Below are 23,861 nucleotides of genomic sequence, written 5' to 3' on the forward strand. Positions count from 1 at the left end.
TAGGATTTTAGATGTAGAGTGCATGGAAGAGCACAATGTTTGGCTGGTTTTAAGAGAAAGCAGAAGTCAACATGGTGTCTCCCATAATGTCCCATTTGAGGAGACCAGTAGTAGAAATATTAAATGTCATTTGGGGGACCCTGATGCACATTTAAAATTAGGATATGGGGTCTTCAAGGACCATAAGGAAAGCAAATTAGAACAACACTCTTAAATGTAACCTAAAATGTGGAAAGAGGGACATCTTACTGGACTCACCATAAGTCCTCCTGGCTAGATAAAGGCCCTACTGGCTAGATAAAGGCCCTACTGGCCCTACACATCATGTAGAACATACATGATGTGTCAAACGTCAAGAACCACCCAAATATGGCACAAAGAAGACATTGGTCAGGTCTTAATTGTATTCATCTGGTCCTGCTGCAGACCCTGGATATTTGTTGGCATAGCCTGTATTGGTAGGTTTTGCCAATATCAATGGCTTACTCTTGACATAAGGTGTTCATCAGATCCAGAAATTGGGTTGATCTGCCATATTATTATCCAATGTCCATGCCCATCTTTAGAACAGAAATCCACCATCTTCAATGCAACCTAAAAACCTGAAACTGAGCTTTTCTTCATGGTCTCACCATGTATATGAATTGACCAGTTAGTTTCCTGTTCTGTATCTAGCCACAGAGCATACAGGGTGAGTTGAAGGGGTTTTCCGTTGATGACCTACAATATCCTCAAAGTCATCAATATTAGATGAGATGAGGATCTGACACCCAGTACCTCCACTCAAAAGTTCTTGGGAGATGAGCTGCAGTTCCTCGGCACAGCCACTACACAGCTGGATGAAGCTATATGCCTTCGACTGTCCACTGTATAGCTTCTGGTTCCATTGGTTGCCTGATCGGTTGGTGTACTGGGTATTGGACCCTCTGAGATCTGACATTGATAACTTATCCCTGTGACAGATTATTAATATCTCAATTCCAGAAAACCCCTTTAAAATTTGATAACCTGAAATGTTTATTAGACATTTGTTCTTAGATTAATTTTAACATGAAGCATAAATCTTAAGTCAATCTGTCAATTTCTAAGGTCTATCACTAACATTAGTATGCTGTCAGATCCTATCAGAACTGGTATGGATTGGTCACATAATACTCAAAGTTCATGCTCTCATGATACAAATCCAATACAATAACACATCATGCTAGAAGAACCCTCGTCAGGCTTCAATTCACAGCACACCCACTAGGTGGCTGGAAATAGACCCCCTACAGCATAACCAACCCCTGACAGAATATTGCAAAATCATGGGTTTTTGTAGAAAGCTGGTGATCTTGCTCTACACATCTCAGAATATGTCAAGCCAAGAGGAAAGTTAAGGATGAAAAGACCTGTTTGGTATTCCCATGCTTAGTTATCTTAATAGCCACCATCTTAAATCAATTTCCATGGGGGTCATCTTCATGGACGCACCATGAATCTATCTATGACCACTAGTGTTGCTGCTCTCCATCTGGGATGATGGAACAGTCTGGAACAATTCATAGCTGTCATGCAGTGCTTTGATTCAAGGTAACACAGACACAGCCTACGAGTCAGTCATTGATGGTTGACAGTTCTTTTTGGCTTGTGCCTAGATTAATTTTATGTTCTGGAGGCCATATTGCTGCTTTTGATAACACGCAAATTTCCCTATTTTAAGAGAAGAGAAGAGGGACGCATGGAGTTTACAGAAACTCATTACTGTGCTGCCGAAGAAAAGTCGATATATTCGCAGCCGGATCCGTTATCTCTCCCGGGATCTGTGTGTGAGCTCTTTGAGGAAAGGCCCAGATTTCTCATCTACCAAATGAACACTGTCAAAAACTTTATTTACTGTCTGTCCTCTGACCTGCAGCGGAGTCTGGGCTTTCACCTGTCACCAGATAACAGAACCGGAATGACAGCGTCTGCTGAAAGGCAATTTCTGCATAATTACAAAACTACCCGTGTGATGTACTGATATTGGCCTGACCGAGCTGTTCTTCGCTGATGCTGGAGACCAAAAACAAGACTAGAAGTGGCCTAGACATAGATATTTGAGCTGGCCATAAAGGGGACAAACCACTGTATGTTTTCAATTGATGAGATGACCAAATGCTAGCACAGTCCTTAGCACTCCTATAGAGCTGGATTTGAAGATCCATTTTTTAACCCGGTCAAAATGTTTTTATGAACAGGAGATTCCTATGTCGAAGAGTCTTCATAATCAGTCATACAATATATATATATATATATATATGTATATATATATTCATGCCATGGGAGGTGGAAGTATCATATATGTAAAGGGAAGTTGATTTAGGTCTGCATTGCTAATAAAGAAAAAGAACCACCATATGGATTGGATTGGTCCTTAACTTGTTCCACAGATAACATCATCAGTCAATCTTGGGTTAAGAGGACTTCAAAAGTGAAAAACCAACTGGTTTATACTGTTTTATTTTGGTATATCAAGAAGTTAACAGGAGTATGCATTACCAATGAAGAAAATCAAAGCTATCACGGAATGGTCATTGATTGACGGCATCATCAGTCAATGTTGAGTTTATCGGCAATGGGTTAAAGGAGTGTTTCAAGGTGTGGAAGCAACTGGCCAATTATACAATTTTATCATGGTATGTTGAGAATTTTAGTGAGTTACTCATTACCAAAGAAGCAAACTAACTGGTCATTGACTTCCTTCACAGATGAAATCATCAGTCAATGTTCAGAAGATCAGCAATGAGTTGAGAAGACTTTGTTTGGGTCAAGCCAACTAGTCAATTATACCATTCAAAAACTAATTTGGTCTAACATTTTTGAACAATATTAAATGTGTAGTTTCATCAAGACAACCTTTCTACATGGCTGTCATAGAGTGAGGTCCTCCACTTAAGACCCCCTTATATTAACCAGTGCAAAGAGCTACTTGCGTTACACAAAAGTATCAAGAGGAGCGCAAAAAACGAATAGGTTAAAGCAGACCAAACTTATAATAAGACCCCTACTGGGACTGCTTATGTAGTTAAGGCCCCTAATTGCACTATGCAGTATGTGGTGAGCCAATTAGGGCTGATTAGAATCAGGAATGCTCAAACTAATTGAAAAACTCCCAATCCCAATCCCAGTGTGGGGTGGATGTACTGGCACAATCACCAAGTACAATGCACTAGAATGAAAAGTCAGCTGGACCATGCTCCATAGCAAACTGAAGCCCTGTTGGTGTAGACCTTATGATGGCGCATGCGCAGAATTTCATGGAGTGCATTCAGGAAGTGTAGGCGTCACTTGACTCGATAGAGGCGTGGTTGCCTCCAAATGTCTTGAATACACCGAACTCTTCCTATGCCTGGAATGCCCAATGGACTCCTAGATAGCACAGAAACTTTATTGCAATTATCCAAGATGGGGCACACCTTTGTAATACTGCAAAAGAGGAAGAACAATGCTTTCTATAATTTATATGGCAGCTGGTGCTCGGTGACAAAATGGATGTGACAGTTTCCCTTTAAGACCCTTCCGTTTACCGATATGATAATGTATCAAACTTTTCTTCCAGCATTTTGACCAGTGGGTTTGCGCTGTGATATTTCCAGTCCGCCATGCATAAAATCCCTTTTCTGAAACATTTTTCTGAGATGTTCCCGGCTTTAATGACAGCCCTATTAAGGATAAACTACTCCCTGTCCGCTGCACCCAGGGCAGATCAAAGGAACCGACTTTTTAACTACTGAAATAAACATTTCAGACAAGAGCTTTATAACTTTTATGTGGGTAGAAGGAGACGGCCCATAATTTGTCAGCCTCTTCCTGCGTTGTTGAGGTCAGAATTTTGTAAATCAAGTCTGCGTTGTCAGTTAACGTTACCGAGGAGTCCTGAGGACTGTCTTATTTTTGGGCTACAGCTGAAGAGCAGTCATAGCCAGTCATATAATATACATCATAGAATTGAAGGATGTGGAGAACATGCATATAAACAGAAGTCTGCAATACCAATGGAGAAAAAAGCCACCATATTGGATTAGTCATTAACTTAGTCCACAGATGACATCATCAGTCAGTGTTGAGTATACAGTGCATTTGGAAAGTCTTCAGAGCCTTTCATTTTTTTCACATTTTGTTATGTTACTCCTTGTGCTAAAAGCTAATTAAAACCTAATTTGACTCCTGAACATAGGTCTTCAGGCCCTGTGCTGTGACACTTGACATTTTACTCTGGGATCTCCCACTTTTCTTGATCATCTTTGAGATGTTTTTCTACCTTGATTGGAGTAACCTGTGGTCCATTCAGTTGATTGGACATGATTTGGAAAGGCCCAGCCGTGTCTATATAAGATCTCACAGCTGTCAATGCATATAAGAGCAAAAACTAAGCCATGAGGAGGAGAGAACTGCCTGTAGAGCTCATAAACAGGATTTGTGGAGAAAATGATCTGGAGAAGGGGATAAAAACATTTCTGCTTCACTGAACATTCCCAAGAGCACAGTGGCCTCCAAGATTCTTAAATTTAAGACACTGAGAATAACACAGGCTTTTCTTAGATCTCGCTGCCCTATCAAACTAGGTAATCAGGGAGAAGAGCCTTGGTAAGATAGGTGACCAAAAACCCAGTGGTCACTCAGGCTGAGCCCCAAAGAGCTTGTGTGCAGATAGGTGAAACTTCCAGAAGGTCAGCCAGCACTGTAACACTTCACCAATCTGGGCTTCAGAGTGTCCAGAAAGAAGATTCTCCTTAGTGAAAGACGTATGAAAGTTTGCAAAAATAGCACCTAAAGGAGACTCATCTGATAAAACAAGGATTGAACCTTTTGGCTTCAATTCTAAGCATCATGTCTGGAGGAAACCAGGCCCTGCCCATCACCTGCCCAATACCATACCTACAGTGAAGCATGCTAGTGGCAGCATCATGCTGGGGGACAGGTAGACAGGTCAGGGTGATGGGAAAGCTGAATGGAGCAAAGTACAGAGATATTCTTAATGAAAACCTGAACCAGAGCTCTGGGCCTCAGACTAGGCCAAAGGTTCACCTTCCAAAATGACAATGACCCTAAGCACATAGCCAAGACAACACAGGAGTGTCTTGGGGACAACTCTGTGAATGTCCTTGAGTGGCCCAACCAGAGCCCGGAGCCCAATGGAACATTTCTGGATGGACCTGGACATGGCTGTCCACCGATGGCCCCCATCCAACCTGACAGAGCTGGAGAGGATCTTCAGAGAAGAATGGCAGAGAATCATCAAATCCAGGGGTGTAAACCATGGTGGAATCATCTCCAAAAATACTGGAGGCTGGAATCACTGCCAAAGGGGCTTCAACTAAGTCCTGTGCAAAGGGACTGGAAACCTATGTCCTTAGAAAAGGGGCTGAATACTTACGTCCTGAATAAAGGGGCTGAATACTTATGTCCTTAGTAAAGGGGCTGAAGACTTATGTCCCGAGTAAAGGGGCTGAAGACTTATATCCCGAATAAAGGGGCTGAAGACTTATGTCCTGAGTAATGGGGCTGAAGACTTATGTCCTGACTGAGTAAAGGGGCTGAAGACTTATGTCCTGAGTGAGGGGGCTGAATAGTCAATGTGAGATTTTTGTTATTCCTTTTCAATAAATTAGTAAAGATTTCAAAAATTCTGTTTCCACTTTCTCATTATGGGGTATTGACTGCAGAATGATGGGGAAAATGTTGAACTCTTTTTATTTTAGCATAACAAAAAGAAAAAGTGAAAGGGTCTGAAGACTTTCCAAATGCACTGTATATTCGTGGTGTGAAACCAATAGGCCAATTATAGCTTTCAATAGAAATTCTGTCTAAAATGCTTGAGCCATAATAAAGATGCTTCTTCATTATGGTATGTGGATATACTCTCATGATTCCACTCCTTTAGCCATAGCACTGCACGGGTGAAATCAGGCTGGCCACGGACAGTATGATATGGTCATCCATCCACTTGAATACATAGTGTGTAATACTTCATCTCTCCAGCAGTGGTCACTATAAGAAAAACGTAATCTATATTAACCTATAACCAGCAATTCCAGAAGTTGGGCTCAATCAGATGATTAATGTTGGTTCAGGAGCAACTTTGTCAGGGACTCATACTACTCACATTGTTAATATTGTTCATAGTGAGCAATCTATAAGCATACAGGTATATAGCTATGAACTAGTGCTATAACCATGGCAAGCGGATTGGCTGAGCTGAAATTACCTGGCACCTCCACACTCCTATGGATGTCACTCTACAATGAAGGGGACAACACAATCTAATGCATGCCTGACTCCATGTGAGGGATTTCGGGGTTGGACCCACCACTGATCATACATTGATTCCCAATCCTAAGGATAGTCCACAACAAAAAATCCTAGAAAGCCCCTTTAATGCACTGAACTCTGGTCTCCTTCTCAGTATATCCCTGGTATAGAAACCACCTTTGGTCTCAATTCATCAATGAAGCAGCCATACCAAATATCTACAGGGTCACCAGGAGAAAAATGGTTAAAACAGACTAAACCTATAATAAGATCTTGCTGCCAGTAGATACGGTAGATGCATACTAAAACTTTCATTTTCTCATGTACAGTTTTATACCCTGTAGAGTTGAGATCTTACAAGCATTTCCCCACTGTGGCTGATCGTGTAGTAAAATCCAGAAGGCACAAGTGCATGGACAATATATTTATCTTAATTGCCCTGTGGAGATCAATGGAAGACATTGAACATCTGCTTCGAGTCCCACGGGAAGCTGAACTAGTCGATTTCACAAAAGTTCTCACTTTAAGAAAATACTGAAGCCTACAGAATCTAAGGCAACACAAAAGTTGACTTCAGAGAAGATCGTGGAGTTTTCTATATACCAGAGAGATTGCCAACACCATGATGGTCATCAGATCCATTCTGCCCGTTATGCTACCCTTTTAGGGCTTTGAGTATTGGGTCTACTATTTGGGACCTTGCTGCTCTAGCCATTGCAGAGGACTTATTCAGAGAGCATCTATTGCTCTTGTTCTTAACCTAGAGGATTATACCCCAGATGGTACATGCCATAAGAAGAGGGTACTTATACTGTCCGTGTGCTCTCCTTTCGGTTGGCAGCATAATATATGATCTGGGTCTTGGAAGTACTTTGATGTTATTTGTAGGGGCATGTTGCTTGGAACCTTGAATGTCCATACTTTAAACTGCAGGCAATGAATCACTGGGGCACCAGGTGCGACCCCGATTTGTTTTCTATGATAGCTATTCCATGAACACTTGCAACTTATGATCAAGGACTTGTGATCGAGAACATCATTCTGCTGAAATGGGGTTGAGAAGGAGAAGTCATTAACTCCATTGGTTTCATAGCACAACTATGCAGGGCCTACAGTTGTTGACCAAGATGAAAGGCATATTGTGAGACTATTATGGAGCACAGAAATGGAAATTTCATCAGATTAATACAATATACCACTTGGAAGAACCATCATTACCACATATTATAAACAGATATAGAGTACCTTGAGAGCTCTCTGAGGGATAGAAAGACATAGGCTCTCAGCTTCATTGCTAAATATCACACATAACTCATGAAGGAACCATGAGTGTAGATGAAAGGCATATATACCACCATTAGGTGTATACACAACAGGGACTCTACTGTTTTAATATGGTGCCACCAACCAGAAGCTATGAAGATGTCTAGAAAGATGGACTTTCTGGTCAGATACTAATCCTTCTCTACAGACCAGTGGACTCCTCACTGTGACTCCCCAGCCTTTGCAAAACTACAGCTCCGAGTTGCATCTGCTGGAGTGCCATAGGTTAGAGACCAATGCTAAAGACAGAGAACCTGAGCAGAACTATCCCTCTCTGAAGGTCTCCACAAGGTTAGCAACTAATGGAACCAAGTCAAGTCATTATTCTCTCTACTAAGAGTAAGGGTCCTGGGTCTTCCTGTACTGGGATTTGGAATCTGAACTAAGACAGTTCAGCTCAGACACCATCCCTTACCTACAGACCAGTGGTCTCCTACCTGTGGCTTTCCAGCTTCTGCAAAACTACAACTTCCAGTTACAACAGCTGGAGAGCCATAGGCTGGAGACCAATGCTATAGACCAGGGATGTCAAATTTGTAGCCCTACAGCTGTTGAAAAACTACAACTTCTTTCATGTCTGGATGGCCTACAGCTATGAGAGCATGCTAGGAGATGTAGTTTTAAAACAGTTGGAGGTCTGCAAGTTTGACATCACTGCTATAGACAGAGAATCTGAGCAGAACTATCCGACTCTGAAGGTGACTAAAAAGTTAGCAACTAATGTCCAAGTCAAGTAATTCTTCTTTCTAGTAAGGTTAAGGGACCTACGTCTTCATGCTCTGGGATTTGAAGTTGGATGGTTGGAATATGTGCTATGATTCATGTTATGGAGCCTCCTCTCCTTGTGACATGTGTTTATATGAGAAGTTCTATGATACATAAATATAACATACCAGGGATGGACAATCCACTTAGCCTTTGCTATGACTTCAAAACTCTATTCTCCCACTGTCGAAAATACATTTGAGAAGGTCAATGCTTATTAGATTACGTAGGCCACCCTTAATATAAAGACTTCAGACCCTCCAGCACCCAGACCTCATTATTACATTACCAGGTAAGCATTTCATTCCAGGAAACTTCCTTTGGGTCACCCGGGAGAAGAAGATTTTGTTTTCTCTTATATGTTATCTATTTGTTGGGGAACATTTCATTCTTGAAGGCTTTTATGGAATCTTTGGAGGAATTCATCTTGCATCCATTGAACATGTATTTATTCCGTGGAGAAGTGACGGCTTTATTGCTCGTTGCAATGTATGAAATAAGGAGATCAATCTTCTATTTCCAATATCTTAATTTAAAGCATTAGGAGGTGAGTGTTGTGCGTCTCCGTGATAGACGGGACGAGGTCTTCACTTCTTGTAATATATCATTACCTTTCGATTAGCCCTTCAATATGAGATGCCCATCAGATATAAACGTACAATTGTGGGGAAATCTATTTATTCGGTGTGATTCTAAATTATGGAGTCTGCCCCGGCATAATCACTTATAGTCGGTGCGTTGCTGCGACGGCACCAGCTCCAATACTAATGGCTGTTTTGCATGTGCTTAACGGGTTGGCAGAGAGGTTATTGATGGGTGTAGCATTCGTCGCAGTTCATTAAGGCGACTTAATTCTCTGGTCTGTAAACAGCTTCTTCGCTGTGAAAATTATAGTCGCGCTGTAAACCCCTCACAGCCGGACATCACGGCTGACACATTCCTCAGCGCCGGGAACTGAGTAAATGGAGGGAAGAAATCAAAATATACCCAATAAAAATGAGCAAATTGATTCTGAACTAATCAGATTAGTTACGAATTAAACTAAAGTACTGATGCTAAATGATTCTGAGGTTTTTGCGAATCACTTCGGATGAATCACACGAAACGGTGCCTATGTCAGCAGGAAATAGGGCAGGGAGGATGAAGATGTTGATCACATGACTGATTAGCTCAGAGGCGCGATTTTGGGAGATCCTTAAATCTCAGGACTTGCTCGGACACCATCTTGAGCTCAGCTTGCGATGTGAGAGGATGTGTTGGATGTGTCTGGCAGCAATTACAGACACAAGCCAGCAATCTTGCCAGTATAAGGATATACTGCAATAGCCAAAATCCAGAAGTGTCTGCAGAATTTTTTTTTCAGCAGCCAGCCTTTTAAAAAACAAAAAACAAACTGAAGCTTCCACAGTTCATTAGTGTTTTACATGCATATTCACAGGCAATCTCAGCACTGCAGCATACATTTTACTGGCTACGCTGCACACTTTCACCTTTTTCTTTCTACAAACCAGCTGCAATTATGCTACCATTTAAGTTCAATGCATCATATTGCTGTGTTAACATACCAGTTAAATTGAACGAATTACAATGTTGCATTTATACATACAGTACAGACCAAAAGTTTAGACACACCTTCTCATTCAAAGAGTTTTCTTTATTTTCATGACTATGAAGGCATCAAAACTATGAATTAACACATGTGGAATTATATACATAATAAACAAGTGTGAAACAACTGAAAATATGTCATATTCTAGGTTCTTCAAAGTAGCCACCTTTTGCTTTGATTACTGCTTTGCACACTCTTGGCATTCTCTTGATGAGCTTCAAGAGGTAGTCACCTGAAATGGTCTTACAACAGTCTTGAAGGAGTTCCCAGAGATGCTTAGCACTTGTTGGCCCTTTTGCCTTCACTCTGCGGTCCAGCTCACCCTAAACTATCTCGATTGGGTTCAGGTCCGGTGACTGTGGAGCCCAGGTCATCTGGCGCAGCACCCCATCACTCTCCTTCATGGTCAAATAGTCCTTACTTTCAAAGTTTTCCCAATTTTTCGGCTGGCTGACTGACCTTCACTTCTTAAAGTAATGATGGCCACTTGTTTTTCTTTACTTAGCTGCTTTTTTCTTGCCATAATACAAATTCTAACAGTCTATTCAGTAGGACTATCAGCTGTGTATCCACCTGACTTCTCCACAACGCAACTGATGGTCCCAACCCCATTTATAAGGCATGAAATCCCACTTATTAAACCTGACAGGGCACACCTGTGAAGTGAAGACCATTTCAGGTGACTACCTCTTGAAGCTCAACAAGAGAATGCCAAGAGTGTGCAAAGCAGTAATCAAAGCAAAAGGTGGCTACTTTGAAGAACCTAGAATATGACATATTTTTAGTTGTTTCACACTTTTTTGTTATGTATATAATTCCACATGTGTTAATTCATAGTTTTGATGCCTTCAGTGTGAATCTACAATTTTCATAGTCATGAAAAAATAAAGAAAACTCTTTGAATAAGAAGGTGTGTCCAAACTTTTGGTCTGTACTGTATATCAATTAAATTCAACTCACTGGACTGCGTCAGTATATAATTGTAAATTGGCAATACCAGTGTGCAGTGTGTTTTTAGAAGAGGAGTTTATTTGTGTCTCTGTCTGTCAGTTATGGGAAAAAATCATTTACAGTTCTGCTACTGTTTAATAGTCAGTGTACCAAACCTGAGACATTGTTGAAATAATAAAATGTCTATTAAATGGAAAATGAAAGACCCATGCCTTGTCATCTATCAGGTATCTATCTATCTATCGATCTATGTATGTATCTATCTACTTATCTATCAATCTATCTTTCTATCTACAGTATGTCATCCCATCAATGACTGGGAATCATCATCAATCTGAAATATGTTTTACTAATTGCTTTATTTCTGACTGGTTTCCTTTTAGATTCATTATCTGGTTGATTTAGTTGTAGGTCTCTGTGCCCTCACCTTGGGGTCACCTTACTCACAGAGGGTTAGGTGTGTGTGTGTATATATATATACTCTGCTCGAGTGTATAACAATGATCTCAGCTTCTAGTTCACCTTATGTGGCCGATGTCGGGGAAAGAGGCCAGTAAAGGATTTTCCTGTGCACTTTTATAATTCCTATAAATGTTAAACTGAAGATCCAATAAAATATGACTTTTATCACAATGTCGTAAACTAGAGGAGACTGCATGGTCTGGATGCCTTGCACATGTCGGCTCCACTGTCTTCTGATTCCCGGTAAATTCTATTTACACCCTAAATTCTGGGTCAAGTGACTGCTTGTGTACGTGTGACGTAGATTACATGGTCCCATCTGCATGGAGTAAAACTTTCTGTGCCCCATGGCGTTCATGGTTTATTAAAATTCATTATGGTCAAAGCAACATGGGTTAATGGGTTTTATGGGTTTTGTTTTTACGGCGTTCCCTATACGGTAAAAATGACTTGTTACTTTCGTTCTCCGGGTCTGTAAAATTATGGCAATACCACATATGTATAGTTTTTCTTTATTTTATTTTTTTTGTCGGCATATTCTGACCCCTATAATTTTTTTTTAGTTATGTGTATGGAGCTCTGTGAGGGCTCATTTATTTGCAGGGCAATCTGTACTTTTCATTTACACCATATTGGGGTGTGTATAACTTTTTGATCACTTTTTATAAAAATTTTTATGGGATGTGATGCAACCAAAGAGCAGTAAATCGTCCATTTGGACTTTTTTCCCGTTTCGCCGTTTGCCATATGGGATAAATATTTCTAGATTTTAATAGCATGCGTGTTTTCACATGCGGCAATGCCCATGATGTTCATTGTTTATTGTTTCTCTATTTTTATTTTGGGGAAAGGGGGATGATTTGAATTTCTATATTTTTTTTAAACATTTTTAATATTTTTAAAAACATCATTTTTTTGGGTTTACACTTTTTTATAGTTCTTATAGGTAACTATAACAAGCAATTATGAGATTGCTTCACTCATAGACTCCAATGCATTAGCATTGGAGTTTATTAGGATTACACTGGGTGCCTATGGAGCCCTGCCACAAGCAGGCTCTCCATAGAAATTAATCCGATCCTCATTAGGGGGAGGAGGTACACACCTGGAAGTGATTCTGGGTTTTTGTGCTTTCAGATGATGTGGTCACATTTTACCACGACTGAGGGGTTAAATCCCCGCCAACGGCATTACCACCGATCGTTGACATTAGTCTTAGGTGTCTACTGTGTGAAACAGCAGGCACCTGGTCTTTAATGATGCGGGAACCATCTTTAAGGACCCAACATGTGATGTAATAGTACACCACATGTTGGGAAGGGGTTAATATATTTATAAATGATCTTTTAGAGCAATTACACAGTTAAATATCAACTTTGAAGACCAAAGGCCAATAAGATAATGGGTTGCATCAAAAGGGGCATAGATGTCGGTGATGAGAACATAGTCCTACCACTTTTCACATCGCTAGTCAGACCACACATGGAGGACTGTGAACAATTCTGGGCTCCTGTGAACAAGGCAGACATAGCAGAGCTGGAGAGGGTCCAGAGGAGCGCAACTAAAGTAATAACTGGAATGGGAGGACTACAGGACCCAGAAAGAATATCAAAATTAGGGTTATTCACTTTAGAAAAAAGACGACTGAGGGGAGGTCTAATTAATATGTATAAATATATCAGGGGTCAGTACAGAGATCTCTCCCATCATCTATTTATCCCCAGGACTGTGACGAGGGGACATCCTCTGCGTCTGGAGGAAAGAAGGTTTGTACACAAACATAGAAGAGGATTCTTTACAGTAAAAACAGTGAGACTATGGAGCTCTCTGCCTGAGGAGGTGGTGATGGTGAGTACAATAAAGGAGTTCAGGAGGGGCCTGGATGTATTTCTGGAATGTATTAATATTACTGATTATAGTTACTAGATTTCTGGAGAAGGATTGTTAATCCAGGAAGTTCTTCTGCCAGATGTGGGGTCAAGAACCAACTCATCATAGTCAATGTCGAGCAGAACGAGGTTGTCTCACGGCCAGGCTCCTTCTTATAGAAGCCCTCACTGCAAGTATCTGATCACTGTAGTTCCAGCTCTCGACGCTACCCTAATTTTGCAAACCCCTTAAGAAGCCCCTATAAGTTCAACCTACTTCAGTAGATTTCAGGAACATGAAGTTTTGGAGGTATTGACTAAGGAAATATCCAGAAATTCCAATTACTCATGGGTTGGCCCGCCAACACCTAATGTCTATACACTTTTGAGAACCCCCTAAAATACAAATTTATGTCCCCAATGCATGATGTGGAGAGGTAATGAGGGAAAAATGTACGACCCGTTATGGCCAGCATTGTCACATTTACATGGCTGAATGCGGACAGAAGCAAAGAGAAATATATTAAACAAAACCATTAATTCAGCTGAGCCTCGTCAGCTTCAATGAATCAGGCTGCTGCCCGCTCCTCTGCCCGACTTACAGATCATCAAAAATATTTCCAGTTTCTGATCTCCTCATCCTTACAAACATGAAACGGAAGCAATGTAGGGTGTAATGTGAGTGAGCGTGTTCGGGAACATAAAGCGGACCGTACACCAGACAGGTCGGGAGTTTAATTAGGCCAGCGGGTTCTACTTTTTTGTGAGAACTAATGAAAATGGGCTGATCTGAAGATTTCTGGGGAAAATAATTACCAGTCTTTTTATTATTATTATTTCATGGGAGCTTAAGTAAAGTTCTCATATCTAGAATAATTTTTTTCTCAGTGTTAAATTAATTAAATGGCAGCAGATTTAATAATACAAGACATGTCTGATCTTCTGCTGAGGGAATGAATCACACTGGTGGATAAATGACTGAAAATTCGGATTCTGTGTATGAATCCACTTCTCTCCTTCAGCTTGCTATCCAGTTAACGTAGGCTATGAAGAATGACACATACAGGTCTGGTGTTAGCACCCTGGCAAGGTATGGTAGATCTTGGGTATACTACATATTGTGGGACCCATTGCCCCTCTTGGAAAAGCAGTGTGTAGCAGTGTTGACTTAACATAATCTTCTGCACCTGCCCCTTGACTACACCAAATAGTGTACCAAGTGTGCCACATTTCCCTGGCACTGTTTATGGTTCAGCATATGGACCAAAGGCAATAATGAACACAGGGGGTCCACAGCAACTCCCATGGCCCGAAACTAAGTCAATAAACAAGATGTGGTGCCCAAAGTGACTCCCATGGCCCCAAACTAAGTCAATAAAGAAGACGTGGTGCCCAAAGTGACTCCCATGGTGCCAAACTAAGTCAATAAAGAAGACGTGGTGCCCAATGGCTCTCATGGTCCTGAACTAAGTTAGAGCTGACACTCGAGACATTCATGTCTTGGTGCCTACAGTGACTTTCATGGGCCTGAACTAAGTCAGAGTTGAGTCTCGAAACAGTCACGTCTTAGACACCAATCTTCACTCACTCCATCTTCTGTACATACCTTGTGTACATGTCATCCTTCGCCTTCCCATCCTCCTTCAATTGCTAGAACATGGGAACCAATGTATGTGAAACGTAGAGGATTTTTCTACAGCAGGAACCTACTGTACTTTCACTGCTCTCTCTGTAACGGAGGCCAAGCCGGCTCTACCATATGCCCTATAGCAAGTATTTATCTCTTTAGGTCACCCCAGTTGAAGATGGAGACCATCAGGATTATATAGACAAAGGTCAGGTAAGGGCTTACTGTCCTTTATTCCAGCTTGGATCACTGACCTAACCACACTGATCACAAGAAGATCACTGACATTAACATGCTGGCCACAAGTAGACCATTGACATCTCCATATGGCCACAAGTAGACAACTAACAACTCCATATGGCAACAAGTAAACCACTAACATCACCACACTGACTACAAGTAGACCACTAGCATCACCACTTTGGCCACAAGTAGACCTACGTCATTATAATACTGGCACAAGTAAACTACTGATATCTCCACTTGGCCAGAGGTAGCCTCTGACATTCCCATATGGCCAAAAGAAGAGCACTAGCATCACCACTCTGGACACAGGTAGGCCATTGGCATCACCACTCTGGACATTGGTAGACCACTGATATTTCCATGCTGGCCCCAAGTAGACCACTGACACCACTAGACTAGTAGCAGACCACTGCATCACCATTCTGGGAATCAGTTGTCTACTGTATCACCACCTGGACACATGTAGACCTCTCAATGGATTGCTTTCTGCACCACCATTGTCATAATGGGGTTCACTGCTAAATCACCTTGAACAGGGTCAAATGGGGCTGATGGCCTTTTCTAGGTGTACTTCAGCCCTATGAATTGGTTCAAATCCCTTCTTAAACCTGACTATGGCTGAATTTATCAAAATGTCCATGTCACATTCACCTTCTCTCCCTTCTCCATGAATGACTTTTCAATATACATTGTTCTTTCGTAATCACACGCGAGACTCAGTCATGGCTCTTATGAATCCATCTCAGGCCATGAAATATGACTGAGCGCCACTGAGTTACCTTGAAATAATAATGATAATAATTCATTCTCTTACAGAGGTGCCAGTGAACTCAATTCTGTGCTGGGGAACTTCAAGGCCCCGGTGAGAAGAAGTTCTCAGCCAAATTGTTCTATTCTTTAAAAAAAAAAAAAAGTACTGCTTGTTTTTTTTTTCTGTTGGTAAAATTGCAGTGAGACTGATGAAATTTGTGCTGAAATAATGAGAGAGGCAAACATGGAAGCTACAATCACGACAATGTTATTATTCCAGGCTATAGAATTATTGGTGTAGTACAGAAGTGTTCAGAAAATAACAGTCCAACATCATTAAGCTGATAAATCAGTTTTTGGAAGAAGTTATATTTCTACATAGTAAATAATTTACTGGTAATGCACTTACCGTAGGGCAGTAGGCGAAAAAAAAAAAAAAAACAGCCCCAACAATCAGGAATGCATGCTGCTTATTCTGAGTAATTGAGTCATTAATAAAATGGGGCTCAAAATAATAGTAGCAAGGAGTTAAATTAAAGTCATTCATTCTGTGGAATAACAGCTGTCAGGGGTGGCTTTTATTTAAGATGTGTGTGTGGGGGGAGGGGGGACAAATGTTGCACATGTTAGTTATGGTGCATTTCCTTCTGAAATACTTTGGGAAAATGGGTCGTTTCAGACACTTTAATTAAAAAGTTGATCAGACAAGGAAAAACATATAAAGAGGTCCAGAAAATTGCAGGCTTCTCAGACATAATTATCTCAAATGTCTTGAAATGCCAACCAAAACCTGAAAGACGTGGAAGAAAGCGAGGAACTACTGTTCAAATTAATGGAAAAATTGCTAAAATGGTAAAGGCTCAGCCAATGATCACCTCCAGAAAGATCAAAGCAGATTTGATGTTACCACAATAAGAAGACTATGAATTGAAGCCAATGATCACTTCCAGAAAGATAAAAGAACTGAAGTCACTGGTAAGTCCTGCTACAATCAGAAGATGATAAAGTAAAGCCAAGTCCCCAAAAAAAGACATGTCCTGAATAGCTTAAAATTTGCCAAGGAACATATTGACTGGCCCAAAGAGAAATGGTGCAACATTGTGTGGACTGATGACAGCAAAATTGTTCTTTTGGGGTCTAGTAGCTGCAGACAGTATGTCAGAGGAGCCCCGTGCACGGAATTCAGGCCACAGTACCCTGAGAAGACAGTAAAGCATGGTGATATGGGGATGTTTCATACCATCATTTTGGGCCCATTTATCAAATAGGATGCATCGTGGATCAGTTTTAATAGATCAAAGTACTTGAGATCATGTTGCACTATGCTGAAGAAGAAATACCCTTTGAAAATGAGGCTTCAACGTGACAATGACCCAAAAGTAATCAAATAACATCCTGGTACCAGACAAACAGGATTGAGTTAATGGAGTGGCCGATCAATCCCCAGACCTCAATCCCGCAGAGAGACTTGTGGGGTGACATAAAAAATGTGGTTAATGAAGAAAATCCCAGAACTGCACAATGTCGTCCAATCATCCTGGACTGGGACACCTTTTCAGACCGGCCAGAAGTTGGACAATTCCATGCAACACCGATGTCAAGCAGTTCTCAAAAACAATGGTCATGCCACCAAATATTAGTTCTGCCATTCAACGTTAAGTGAAATATCAAACATTTTTTTCATTTTTACAGAAAAATGCTAGAGCTGCTATTTTTCAAACAGACTGATATTCCTTTTTGTTTACTTTCTGTAAAGAATGAACAGAAACTGGATACGTTGTGTCATTGTTGTGATTTGGAGTTGAATGTGTAGAATTTCCAGTGCATTTATTGAAAAAAAGTTATTAGAAGAATTTTGCACTTTATTTGCTCTTTTTTTTTACTACTGTAACTGTATAAATCAGAGGGTCATTGCATGTTAGATGTAGCAGAGCCCCAAATAAGATTTAGACTATAAAATATGTTTTTGGCAACTTTATTTCATATATACATATATTATTACATTTTCATTGGTACTATTAGTTATCTATGAGCTCTAAGGGAACAATAGAAGGTTAAAGTCATGTCAAGATAATGGACTGAAGGGCTCATACTGGCCCATTAGCTTCACCTGAAAAGTCTTCCATCAAGTCAGGTCCAATTAAAAATCCAACCCAATGTTGATGGCAGAGTGTTGCTGACACTGGCTGCTAATTTAAGGATTTATGTCACATCTGTGGGAGTTACATATTTCTTCCTTCATTCAGCTACTAATTGAATGGTACAATCCTGTATGTTATATATTACAGACGTATGGATGTATCTATAGATAGCATTAACTTACTATTTGCGGTGGAACTTCACATCAGTATTTTTTAGACATATGCTGTGGATTTTTGTCTGCGAAACACATTGAATTTGGATACAAATAAAGAAATTGTTAATGGTTTCACCCAGACTTTACACTTAAGGATATACATTTTGCTCCTGTGCCAGCCTTTATAGATTGGTTACATTCAAAGGCTATCTACACCTTTGGAGGCAATGATTTTAATGATTCCCTGATGAAGGACAACGCATTGTCCGAAACACTTTGGAAGTTCGGCACTCGTAACGATCCGTAGCTCGTATAGTGATGTCACTAGATCACTCCACGTGAGCGCGGGCTTTCAATTCACTAGTACAGAGCAACGCCACCGGCCGGGGCGCGCTCGAGTACAAAGATACCAAACCAGCTAAACCCTGAAATCAAGCCTGCAATAGAGGAAAATCAGAGACCACGGAGGAAGGTTCAATAGCAAGGTAATCGTGGTTTACATATTGGCACGCACCCTTGGTCCTTTTCAAGCAGGGGAACCAGGGAGGATAGCGGAGAAGGTAGCGCACAGTACCCTGAATAGAGTTGTTTTAAAGGGGGGGGGGGGCATTTTAAGCAGCATGGTACTGTTGTGGTACTACAACACAAAATATAGAGAGTATCAGTGCCAGTGGACTATTGAAATTTTGAAATTACAACTGAGTTATCTCTAAATTACTAAAAGGTCGTAAACACTTATTTAAGCTACATTCTTATCAGTAAGATAATTGAGCTATAATGAGTGTTTATAAGATCAGTGATCAGAGATAAGGAGTCCTTCAGCTGAGCTGCCTGATGGAACAGAGTGAAAATTCAGAGCCTGCTACTAGAGAAACTCAAGGCTACACAAAGACAGTGGTTCCAAATTTGTAATAAAAACAAACTGAAAAAATAAATCTAAATCAGGGGCGTAACTAGAACTGACTGGGCCCCACAGCAAATTTTATACGATCGCCCCCTTCGCAAACCCCTACTTCAGTCTCTATACTATATGCTTATCCTGTTACTATAGCATGCAGTACATGGCAGCCTCCCCCCTCTGCTCGCTATTCCGCCATGCCTTAGTGCTTATTATGGCACACATGTGCACGCAATCGATGCCAGCCCAGGAACATCCTGGCATCACATGTGTACATATATAAGAGTGCCATAATAAGAACTACTACACGGCAGAACAGCGGGCAGAGAGGGAAGGCTGCCATGTACTGCATGCTATAGCACAGGAGGCTGGCAGAGAAAGGAGTGGACAGAGGTTGGGATGGCTGCCTGGCAACTGCATGCTGAAGCCTTCAGCATGCAGCTGCCTGTTAGTTATCCCAACCTCTGTCCACTCCTTCCTCTGCCAGCCTCCTGCCAGTATACAAAGTCTTTAAGACCAGTTAAAGGGGTTATTTGGTTTTATAAGGGGTAAGGACATTTATGCCCAGTACCCGAAACAATGCATATTCTTGCCCCATATACCTCTTATTCATGCCAGCACTTTATTTCCACTGCTCTCAGCCTCACTGCATCCTAGCAGGATGTTTACATGCAGAACTTCCTGTCTTCATCAGCTTCCTGTTGGGTCTTCTAACCAGTCCCACCATGAGCTATTATGAATGTTTGACAGCACATTCTTCACCTGCCACACTGTTCTCTCTGTGGTAGTCACACCCCTATATTTCTCCTCTCCATGTTTGCAAGGCAGAGCAAGCCCTGAGAAACATTACAGAGGGAAGCATGCTGGAATTGGATAGAAAACTCAACAGGAAGCTGATGAGAACAGGAAGTTCTGCCTGTAAACATCCTAGCAGGGTAAGGAAACTGCTAAAACATAAAAAAAAACTGGTATGTGGGATGAAAATAAGTAGTATTTGGGATACTCTGGGCAGATAAAAAACTATTTTTGAACCCCTTTAAAAAAAATATGCTCTCTATATTTCTAATTAACTTTCTAACAGCGCACCATGTGGTCAGGAGTGGTATTGCAAGCAAAATCATCAATTTTATAGGGCTTGTCTAATGCCAAACCTTTTCATAAACCGTTATAACAGATGACAAGAGTAAATTATATTGAGATCCGATCTTTGTGGCCCAGGAACAAGGGGTCCTAAATCCACATATACAGCTGGAGAGCTGGATGAGCATAGGCCTTTACTCTCCAAAGAGATGAATGGCAGTGTACACTCACATGGCCATTTCAGTCACTCACCGCACATTTGACCATGAGCGTGTTTTTGACACATGCTCGTCCTGCTTTTTAGCAAAGACGGGGTCACAGAGGTCAGACCACCGCCCAATCTACTTCCATGATCTTTCTGATTGATGGGTCATAAAAGTAAATGATAAGAGAGATTGTCACCCATCAAGCCCGTTAATGCAAAACTTTGGGATTTTGTGCTAAGACCTAACAACAGCGGTCCAGCCGGAAAATTTGACATTTAGATCTTTCTCCTGAGATACAATAAATGAGATTGTGGTATTCAGAGAGCTACATTCCATTAAGGTACAATTTAGAGTAAAACAGAATTTTTCTCTATGTGGTTAAACAATTATTCTAGACGTAACGATAGGACCGGGGCCGGCCAGAAACTTTCCACAGAAAGTCATTTTGTTCATCTCTTGCCCATTAATTATTAATCCAGAATCAGCAGATTACATTTTATATTAGATTAAGTTTCATTTCAATTTGATCTATGCCGGAGAAAGAATCACTGGGGATTTATTACAAAACCTGAAGGCGAAGAAAAAAAATCTAAAAAGTTAATGTTACAATTTATATTATCCAAACAAAGGACCTGCGGATAAATCTAGATGGAAATGTGACACTTTAAACCAAGGATACGCTCTGATGGGTTCCTAAAGGACAAATGTCCATGGAATGTCTCTTCAAAACTGTCCATTTCCCTCTTTCAAAATCATCATATTATAAATGTTTGTGTCTAAACTTAACAGGAACTAATATTTTTGCTAGAAGACCATCTTAAAGGGGTTGTCTCACCATGGATAATGGGGGCATATTGCTAGGATATGCCTTCATTGCCTTATAGGTGGAGGTCTCACCACTGGGACCAGCACCTATATCGAGAATGGAGCCCCACAAGGTGGTGGCTGGAGGACTCCGGTCCGGCCACCACCCCCGCTCCCATTCCTTTCTATGGGGCTGACGGAAATAGCTGGGCTATTTTTGCTGGCCCCATAGAGAATGAATGGAGGGTGGCTGCGCATGCGCAGTGCACCCTCCTTCACTTGCGGGGCTCAGTTCTCTATAAAGGTGCGGGTCCAAGCAGTGGGACCCGCACCTATAAGAAAATGGGGGCAGATCCGAGAGATATGCCCCTATTGCCCATTATGAGACAACCCCTTTAATTTGACCAAGATGACAGGCATGGGAATGGGAGAATAAAGAGTAATAATTGCCGGTAGGGCTTCATCACAATCTGTGGAGGTTCTTGGCCAGTTCCAGGTGCATGTAGACTCTTGGACTCCCAGACTATACAGTTGCATTTATCCATGTCATCATGGTTTGGGTGGTGCTCAACCTAGCCCTGCAATTGGGCAAAAAATATTTGAACGTCCCACCAATTTCTTTAGGAAAAATGAAAGTGGGGATGAATAGTGCCATAGAACCTAGCAAATAACAGTATGATACAAAGTCACAAAAAATAGTACATAATATTATATAGTGTCCATGTAATACCTCAACCAGGGCTATGCTGGACATGCGGTCATAGAGCAACTGCATACTAGGGTGGTGGGCAGCTCTAAATAGCAGATGCCCCTGGGGCACTTGCATTTCTTGTCCAACCCTTATGGCCAGCAACAACTTTCAACTGAGATTGATTGTCCCCTGATGGCAGATATTGGGGAAAAGAAGCTTTGGACATATTGGATTCCAATATGCCGACGTTTTTTACATAAAGTCTTGGAGGTGTCTGGTAGCTTCTCTCTTTTCAGAACATAGGCTGAGGTTGGGAGGTACCCAAAGCGTATGGCCTGCTTTATATATCCTCATCACATACAAGATATTATCGGAAAAGTAAAGAAGAAGAATTCCATAGGTCCTTACCTTGGACAATCAGATAGACCTGGGCTGTCTTGGTGTGATGCTGTGTCTGCACTGAACAAATATAAGGTCCCTCGTCATAGACGTCCACTTTCTGGATGCGGAGGCTGTACTCAAGAATGCTTCTCTTGTCCAGGTCTACCCGGGGATCAAGAGACCATTTGTCCTGTCCAGCAAAAATAATGGCTGAGCGGTTCAACCATGCCACCTTGGAGCTCTTGTCTTCTATGAAACATCTGGAGGAAACATAGAAACAGAATATATTAAAGGTGACCTCAAAAGTCAAATACTAAATTAGCAAAAACAAGTGTATCTAATCTATGATGTAGGTGACTACAGTGGTACAGGAACGCCATTTCTGGCTCCTACGTTTATGAGAAGAATAAGTTATATATTTAGTGGTAGATCATAATGTTTATTAGTTAGGATACAGATAGATAGATAGATAGATAGATAGATAGATAGATAATATATATCAGATAGAATATTGTGCACAAGTTCTTTTATGTCAGTAATGAAACTTAAAATTTGAATATTATGAAAACGTTCAATATTCTCTGCTCAAAGTGTCGCACTCTAGTCAGCTCATTAATCCATACCCCCTGAGCAAAGGGGACCTCAAAATTGTGACTTTGGGGTTTCATAAGATGTAAGCCATAATCATACAAATTATACCAAATAAAGGCTTGAAATATCTCACTTTGCCTGTAACGAGTCTCATATATTAGTTTCACCTTTTAAGTTGCATTACTGAAATAAATGAACTTTGCACGATATTCACATTTTTTGAGTTTCACCTGTAGATAGTCAAACAGATAGAAATATAGATAATATATAGATGGACACATAGAAGTGAGATAAATAGATAGATATTTAGATAGATAGATAGATAGATAATAAATAGATTATATATATATATATATATATATATATATATATATATATATATATATACAGACGTGGACAAAATTGTTGGTACCCTTTGGTCAATGAAAGAAAAAGTCACAATGGTCACAGAAATAACTTTAATCTGACAAAAGTAATAATAAATTAAAATTCTATAAATGTTAACCAATGAAAGTCAGACATTGTTTTTCAACCATGCTTCAACAGAATTATGTAAAAAAATAAACTCATGAAACAGGCATGGACAAAAATGATGGTACCCCTAGAAAACACAGAACATAATGTGACCAAAGGGACATGTTAATTCAAGGTGTGTCCACTAATTAGCATCACAGGTGTCTACAACCTTGTAATCAGCCATTGGGCCTATATATATGGCTCCAGGTAATCACTGTGTTGTTTGGTGATATGGTGTGTACCACACTCGACATGGACCAGAGGAAGCAAAGGAAAGAGCTGTCTCAAGAGATCAGAAAGAAAATTATAGACAAGCATGTTAAAGGTAAAGGCTATAAGACCATCTCCAAGCAACTAGATGTTCCTGTGAGTACAGTTGCACATATTATTCATAAGTTTAAGATCCATGGGACTGTAGCCAACCTCCCTGGACGTGGCCGCAGGAGGAAAATTGATGACAAATCTAAGAGACGGATAATCCGAATGGTAACAAAAGAGCCTAGAAAGACTTCTAAAGAGATTCA

General features: G+C 40.7%; 1 protein-coding gene across 2 annotated transcripts in view; it reads right to left on the reverse strand.

Annotated features, from left to right (window-relative positions):
• The window catches only part of LOC122930659 (limbic system associated membrane protein), a 681,978-nt gene that overhangs the window by 320,720 nt on the left and 337,397 nt on the right, over window positions 1-23,861 (reverse strand). For both annotated transcript variants that reach the window (XM_044284186.1, XM_044284185.1), the window contains exon 2: window positions 22,258-22,490. In XM_044284186.1, coding sequence (XP_044140121.1) covers window positions 22,258-22,490 — 233 coding nt within the window. The remainder of the gene's footprint in view (window positions 1-22,257; window positions 22,491-23,861) is intronic.

Source organism: Bufo gargarizans, chromosome 3 (genome assembly GCF_014858855.1).
Source record: "Bufo gargarizans isolate SCDJY-AF-19 chromosome 3, ASM1485885v1, whole genome shotgun sequence".
Classification (NCBI taxonomy): Eukaryota; Metazoa; Chordata; class Amphibia; order Anura; family Bufonidae; genus Bufo; species Bufo gargarizans.